Source organism: Rhincodon typus, chromosome 14, assembly GCF_021869965.1.
Source record: "Rhincodon typus isolate 14 chromosome 14, sRhiTyp1.1, whole genome shotgun sequence".
Taxonomy (NCBI): Eukaryota; Metazoa; Chordata; class Chondrichthyes; order Orectolobiformes; family Rhincodontidae; genus Rhincodon; species Rhincodon typus.
In genome coordinates this window covers 36,223,245-36,231,382 of record NC_063345.1, presented here as the reverse complement: position 1 = coordinate 36,231,382, position 8,138 = coordinate 36,223,245, and the positions used below count along the sequence as shown (strand labels likewise).

Sequence of the window (8,138 nt, the reverse complement as noted above, 5' to 3'; positions counted from 1 at the left end):
CTGATGAAGGGTCTAGGCCCGAAACGTCAGCCTTTCTGCTCCTATGATGCTGCTTGGCCTGCTGCGTTCATCCAGCTCTGCACCTTGTTGTCAGTAGATACTTCATTTTGCCTTTAAAACTCTCCTTCATCAATTTTAATAGTCATCTTATTTCATTACCATAGATTAATTCAAATGGAACAATAGATTTTTCTGGGGCGTCTCTGGAAGTAAATAACAAAAAAAAAATCCAGTTTTTGTTCTATTCATTGTCTTCAGAGTCTGACAGTATCTCTCCAAAGCTCTCGCTGTTTGAGGATGACAAATGGTGGACTTCAAATGCTTTGTATTCAAATGTAATGATTACATCCTGAAAGTTTTTGGTCCTAACTTTGGAACCATGGTCTAATTGTATTTCTATCGGTTGCCCATAAGAGTTAAAAATTAAATTAATTTTTTACCACTATTTTAGCTGTGATTGTTCTCAAAGGAAATACCTTCTGGAAATCAAGTTGTTATGTCCATAATTGGATCATTTGTTGGTGTCCCGCTTTTGTTTTCAGTAACAGTTCATTGCAGTCTATTCATAGCCAAAACTCAATTCAAAGTTGTACTAATGGCCAAAATTCATATGCTTTGACTTAGTAAAGCCCCAGGCTTAAGCCAGGATGACATTGGGAATTTAAGCAGTAAATAACAATTACATGTTAAGTGTGAAATACAAACAAAATTAAACTTTTTGGAAGAGATTAAGATTTCTCATACTCACTCAATTCCTAGCTTTGGTCAAATCTACGCTTAACTAATTGTGAAGTCAGGATTTGTTAATATGCTGGCTGATTCTGATTTTTATACCACTCTCCACACAGGGAGACAACTGATGAAGCAGGTTAAAATTCAGACCTTTATGTCTCCTCCCTTCTAAACCATCACAGACCTTGTCTTCTATTCTTCCTTTTCATTCCATCTTTCCTCCATATCCCTTAATGAGTTTGATTAATAAAAAAAACTATCGAGTCTCTATTAAGTCTATTAAATTTCGAACTTAAAATTTACAATTGATCATTCATGAATTTCTGCTTATGAAAGAGAGTTCCAAATATCTACCATCCTTTTTCTGTAGAAAATTTTCCTAAGTTCACTCCTAAAATGTCTGGTTACAATTTCTAGCGTATGTTCCAGTCCCATATTCCCCAACTAGTTTCCTCACTTATCATTCTGTTCCTTTTGACATCTTGAATACTTCCAACAAATCACCACCTAACATTCTACATTTCAAACAATAATGCTAGTTTGCGCAAGCCCTCCTCATAACTTATTTTTTGGAATTCAGGTATCATGCTGGCAAACCTACACTGCTCTTCTACCAAATTCAATATATAATTGGTCAAGGGTGGTGCCTATGACTGGTCAGTGCACTCTGAGTCTAATCTAACCAGGGCTTTGTAAAAGTGAAGTCTGTCTTCTGTCCTCTTGCATTCTAGCCTTCTAGATAAAAAGGCCAATGAGTCTTAACCATTTTCGATTATTTTCTGTACTTGCTCACAAGATTTTAATAATTTCTGTACTTGGATACTCACATCCCTTGCTGGATCTCTAATGTTTCTAACTTCATGGTGCTTAGGAAGTACCTACAATTTTCCTATATTTAAACCCATTTGCCACAGTTTTGCAAATTCACTGCATTAACCAATATCCACTAATAATTTTATGCTTCAGTCTATGCTGCTTAAAACGTCATTTGTCTTTGTGCCATCAGCTAATCTGGATGTGAGACTTTCTATTCCATTATCTAAGTCATTAATGAACACAATGAGTAGTTAAGATCCCAACACAGATTCTTGTAACATAACATTAGTCAGATCCTGTCAATTCGGTGTCTGCCTGTTCCTTCTCTCATCCTTCTCCAGCTCTGCAGCTAATTTCCAATCCAAGTCAATAATTTGCCTTCAATTTCATAGGCTTCAATTTTAGCTAGCAGTCTCCTGTGGGAAAGTTTCATCTAAAAGTCCATATAATTAACTTTTATAGTCATTCCCCTGTTCGATGACTTAGTTTCCTTTTTGCAAAATTCAATCAGATTTGTCAGACATAATCCACTCCTTACAAATCCATGTTTGATGTGAGCTGATGAAACTTTTTAAGTTGCACTGTAATCCTTAATTATAGATTCTAACCACTTCTCAACAACAGATGTGAGGCTAACTTACAAGTAAGCAAGCTTTACTAAGCAAGTATCATGGTGAGGGTTGAAGGGTTGCGGAGAAGTGATTGTAATAGTTAGCATTACTAGACTAGTAATCCAGACCCCAGTATACTGCTCTGGGGACATGGATTCAAAGCCCACCACAGCAGATGCTGAAATACATTGTAAATTCTGAACTAAAGGCTCCCCAAATGGTGACAATGTAATGCTTATTGCTGCAAAAAAAAAAATCAGTCTTTGGAACACCTTGCCACAGAGAGAGCTGTGAGGGAAAGAGTCCCTGTGTATATTTAAGGCTGAGGTAGATAGAATCTTGATCAGGAAGATAATCAAGGGTTATAGGGATAGGGCAGGCAACTAAACGTGAAGAATTCTGAGGAAGGGTCACTGGACCCAAAACGTCAACTGATTTCTCTTCACTGATGCTACCAGACCTGCTGAGCTTTTCCAGCAACTTTTGTTATTGTTTGTGAAGAGTGTTGGATCAGCTGGGAGCATACTGAATGGCGGAGCAGGCTCAAGCCTTCAAAAAGTCTACTCCTGTTTCTGTTTCTTAAGGTCTTATGAGCGGCCTTAAGTCACCCACTATGTTGATTCACATAGACTTGGGTCAGAGACCAGCTTAGGATCTTGAAGGACTAAAACTTACCACCTGGGTCTTCCTCATAGTCTCTGTAATCGTGTTTATCGTATTAATGTATCTTTACATAATTGTTAACATGCAATACACAAAGTCTTTCGGATAACACCCTTTTTTCATTGGACGACCAACTGGTTTTCCTCTGTCAGATTGAAGCAAAAAAGTCCAGTAGATCCAGGAAAGAGAATGGTGGCAGCAAATCAAAAATATAGCCCATAGTGGTGGGGATTCACTTTTTAACATGTTGGCAAGTGGTGGACTCCACTCAGATGCTTCCTACATGTTGGCAGAGTTGGAGGTCTGAAGATTTCTGTGGATATAGCTTCAGGAAGGCTGCTCATGTAGACAGTTAACGGTTTGAAGAGTTGAACATCAGCAAATCTTATCAAAGAGAAACCTGTGGCAAGATTCTTGCAAAGAAACTTCTGGAATACTGAACGGCCTGGACAGAGTGGATATTGGGAAGATGCTTCCATTGGTAGGAGAGACCAGGACCTGAGAGCACAGCCTTAGAGCAAAGGGAAGACCTTTTAGAATGGAGATAAGGAGAAACTTCTTCAGCCAGAGAGTGGTGAATCTATGGAATTCACTGCCACAGAAGGCTGTGGAGGCCAGGTCATTGAGTACATTTAAGACTGAGATAGATAGGTTCTTGATTATCAAGGGGATCAAGGGTTACAGGGAGAAACCGGGAGAATGGGGTTGAGGAACATATCAGCCATGATTGAATGGCGAAGCAGACTCGATGGGCCTCATGGCCTGATGTCTGCTCTTCTGTCTTATGGTCTTATTCACGAGGTAGTGTCTATATATAGAGTGCATAGTAAAGAGCATTTCAGACCTGGTAAGAGATAAGCATCAGCAGAAATTCCATGGGCCTGGAGTATTTGTCATACCAAAGCTATTACAGATTGTATCAGCTGCTAATGCTCAGGAGCAGCACTCCAAAATCAAGCTTCAGCTAGACAGTGAATAGACATCAGAGGTTCTATGAAATCCCTGGTTGGTAATGGGAGAATTTCAAAAATAGTGCAGTCAACAGGCTGTGAAAGCTAGAAATAAATATTTAGGTACGGTTCCAATCAAGCATCGTTATCATATTAGGAAAGCTTCATGAGGCATGGTCATAGGAAGGGAAATAAAAGCCACAGATGCAATTTAAAATGAGGTTATAGACCAGGGAAAACTTCAAAGCCAGAATTAAAGTGATAAAGGGGCAATTTAAGAAGCTAAGCAAAGACTAATGGAAGGAAGAAGTTAAGGAGAACATTAAGGCTGCAGAAAAATGTGAGATTTATTAGTTAAACCATTGTAAAGTTAGGAATTATTTATTTAAATTGTACACAGCAGGGATCATCTGGTAAAAATAATTAAAGGAATGGTATTCATTTTATATGTCTGTGAAGAGTGGTAATGTAGTAAAACCAGTTGGAAAACTGGTATTATTGTTAAAGGTATAGTCAATAGTACTCATTCAGTAAAGCCATGAAGGAAACAGGAATTGTTTATTTCAGTCCTGATTAGCAGGATTCATCTGTGAAAAATGCACAATTCTTTTATTTTAATTGTAGAAGCAGGAATCCTGTATTTTGACCTCAAAAGCATAGGAAAAGCTTGCAGTACAACAGTACACATAAGAACATAAGAACTAGGAGCAGGAGTAGGCCGTCCGGCCCCTCGAGCCTGCCCTGCCATTTAATAAGATCATGGCTGATCTTTTTGGGACTCAGCTCCACTTACCCGCCCACTCACCATAACCCTTAATTCCTTTACTGTTCAAAAATTTATCTAGCCTTGCCTTAAAAACATTCAGCGAGGTAGCTTCAACTGCTTCACTGGGCAGAGAATTCCACAGATTCACAACACTTTGGTTGAAGAAGTTCCTCCTGACCTCAGTCCTACATCTGCTTCCCTTTATTTTGAGGTGATGCCCTCTAGTTCTAGTTACACCTGCTAGCGGAAACAACCTCCCTGCCTCCACTTTATCTATTCCCTTCATAATCTTATATGTTACTATAAGATCTCCCCTCATTCTTCTGAATTCCAATGAGTATAATCCCAGTCTACTCAGTCTCTCCTCATAATCCAACCCTCTCAACTCTGGAATCAACTGACTGAATCTCCTCTGCACCCCCTCCAGTGCTAGTATATCTCTTCTCAAGTAAGGAGACCAAAACTACACACAGTACTCCAGGTGTGGCCTCACCAGGACCCTATACAGCTGCAGCATAGCCTCCCTGTTTTTAAACTCCATCCCTCTAGCAATGGCAGTCAAAATTCCATTTGCCTTTTTAATTACCTGCTGCACCTGCAATCCTACTTTAGCAATTCATGCACAAGGACACCCAAGTCCCTTTGCACAGCAGCGTGCTGCAATTTTTTACCATTTAAAACATAGTCCATTTTGCTGTTATTCCTACCAAAATGGATGACCTCACACTTATCAACATTGTACTCCATCTGCCAGACCTTTGCCCACTCACTTAGACTGTCTATATCCCTCTGCAGACTTTCAGTGTCTTCTGCACACTTTGCTCTACCACTCGCCTTAGTGTCATCTGCAAATTTTGACACATCACACTTAGTCCCCAACTCCAAATCATCTATGTAAATTGTAAACAATTGCGGTCCCAACACTGATCCCTGAGGCACACCACTAGCCACTGACCGCCAACCAGAAAAACACCCATTTACCCCTACTCTTTGCTTTCTACTGGTCAACCAATCCTCTATCCATGCCAATACATTACCTGTAATACCATGCAACTTTATTTTATGTTGCAGCCTTTGGTGTGGCACCTTGTCAAATGCCTTCTGGAAATCCAGATACACCACATCCACAGGTTTCCCATTGTCCACCATGCAAGTAATGTCCTCAAAGAATTCCACCAAATTAGTTAAACATGACCTACCCTTCATGAACCCATGCTGTGTGTTCCCAATGGGACAATTTATATCCAGACGTCTTGCTATATCTTCCTCAATGATAGATTCAAGCATTTTCCCTACTACCGAAGTTAAGCTAACTGGCCTATAGTTACCTGCTTTTCGTCTACTTCCTTTTTTAAACAGTGGAGTCACACTGGCTGTTTTCCAATCTGCGGGAACCACCCCAGAGACCAGTGAATTTTGGTAAATAATTACTAGTGCATTTGCTATTTCCCCCATCACCTCTTTTAGTAGTAGTACACTTTAGTACACAGTAGCAGCATTGTGATACTGCAGTATTCAAAGACTTTAAAGGAATAAATATAAATCATCACATTAGGAAGAAATAGGAGCTGAAATAATATTGCCAGGCATGGGTCAAAATTGAACACCGAGTTGGACATCTTGGAGAAAACAATTCTTAAGATAAAGAATTTCTTCCAAGGTAGATATTGGAAACAAAACTGAAAAAGTAAATGCTCTTTGGTATGACACAAATCTGGGTGGGATGGTGAGCTGTGAGGAGGATGCAGACATGCTTCAATGTAATTTGGACAAGCTGAGTGAATGGGCAAATGCACAGCAGACACAGAATAATATGGATAAATGTGAGGTTATCCAGTTCATGAGCAAAAATGGGAAGGCAGTTATTATCTAAATGGCTAAACACTGAGAGAGGAGAATGTGCAACAAGGCCTGGGTGTCCTTGTACACTAGTCACTGAAGGTAAGCATGCAGATGCAGCATGTAGTCAAGAAGATAAATGGAATATTCACCTTCAAAGCAAGAAGATTCGATTACAGGAGCAGGAATGTCTTGCTGCAACTATACAGGGCCTTAGTGAAACCATACCTGGAGTACTGTATGCAGTTTTGATCTCCTTATCTAAGGAAGAATGTTCTTGATATAGAGACAGTGAAGTAAAGGTTTACTAGACTGATTCGGGTTTGGCAGGCTGATCTCTGAGGAGAGGTTGAATCTGTTAGGATTATATTTACTGATATTCAGAAGAATGGTGGTGGTGGTGGATCTCATAGAAACCTATAAAATTCTAACAGATCTAGACATGGTAGATGCATCAAGGACAGTCTCCGATGGCTGGGGGGGGGGGGGGTTGGGGAGGAGTGCGGGGGGAGTCCAGAACTAGGGATCACAGTCTAAGGATACAAGGCAGACTATTTAGAAATGAGAAGAGGAGAAATTTCTTCATGCAAACAGTGGTGAACCTGTGGAATTTGCAACAACAGAGAGCAGTCAAGGCCAAAATATCGTAGAATTTCAGGAAGGAGTTAGATATAGCAACTTGGACTAAAGAGATCAAAAGATACGGGGGGGGGGAGAAAGGGGTCCATTGGATGATCAGCCATGATCATAATGAATGGCAGAGTAGACTCAAAGAGCCGAACAGCGCGCTCTTATTTTCTGTTTATATGCATACAATTGAAAGTAGAGTGATGTTATAGTTCACTAATATATGAAAGAGGCAACATATGAAGTTCTGAAAGCTTTTACAATTATTTTAACCCCAGAACAAATAAATTTCTTGAAAGAGCAATATTTAATAGAAGAGTTCATTATCCAAGGAAATCCATAGATATTCTCATTACTGATCTGTACAGATTAGTGAGAAAAGGTGACTATGGAGACCTTTGTCAGAGTCTTTGTCAGGTTTATAACAGTCAAAAGACTGCATTCACAACGGACCACTCAAAAGGAAAATAAAGAGTTTGAGGGAGATGCTGTATGAGAGAATATGGATCTGAAAGAGTTAATACTAAAGATTGTCATAAGCAACACTTGCTGTGATGATATTATCTTGATTTAGGTTGGTGAACACATCAAGATCTTGAAGGACCAAGACATACCATCCAGCTCTTCCTCTTATTCTCTGTAACAAATTTTATATATCAGTGTGATTGGTACATAGTTGCTATCCTGCAATAAACTGAATTTTGTTTACAATAAGTGCCTCATCTCATTAGATTCTGAAAGGTTTTCCTCGATCACACTACACTGTGCAAGTCCTGTAGATCGCTATCAAAGGAAGAAAATGGAGGTTGCAAATCAACCAGATAGACCAGATAGCTCATACAATGATGAACAGCATTGAGGATTCATCTTTCAACACTACCCATTTAAGGGGCTTGTGCAATTTACAGACAGTCTCTGATTCATAACCTTTCTCCTTTTCAAACGTCAAGTTGAACTCAGCAATATAATCATTATGAACTAAATTTTCACTACCATTAGGCTCACTGCTCATTACTAAAACTGATAAGGCGCACAAGCACCAACACATCACTGGACATATCTCTGGGTGCCTTTCAGAACTGGTGGTCACACACACACACACACACACACACACACACACACACACACACACAC

At 39.6% G+C, this 8,138-nt stretch overlaps 1 protein-coding gene across 8 annotated transcripts in view; it reads right to left on the bottom strand.

The window, feature by feature from the left end:
• nlgn3a (neuroligin 3a) overlaps positions 1-8,138 on the bottom strand; it is a 187,685-nt gene that overhangs the window by 59,052 nt on the left and 120,495 nt on the right. For 3 of the 8 annotated variants that reach the window (XM_048605124.1, XM_048605128.1, XM_048605130.1), the window contains one exon: positions 7,401-7,412. The exons of the other annotated variants lie outside the window; for them this stretch is intronic. In XM_048605124.1, the coding sequence (XP_048461081.1) occupies positions 7,401-7,412 (12 nt within the window). The remainder of the gene's footprint in view (positions 1-7,400; positions 7,413-8,138) is intronic. 8 annotated transcript variants of the gene reach the window in all.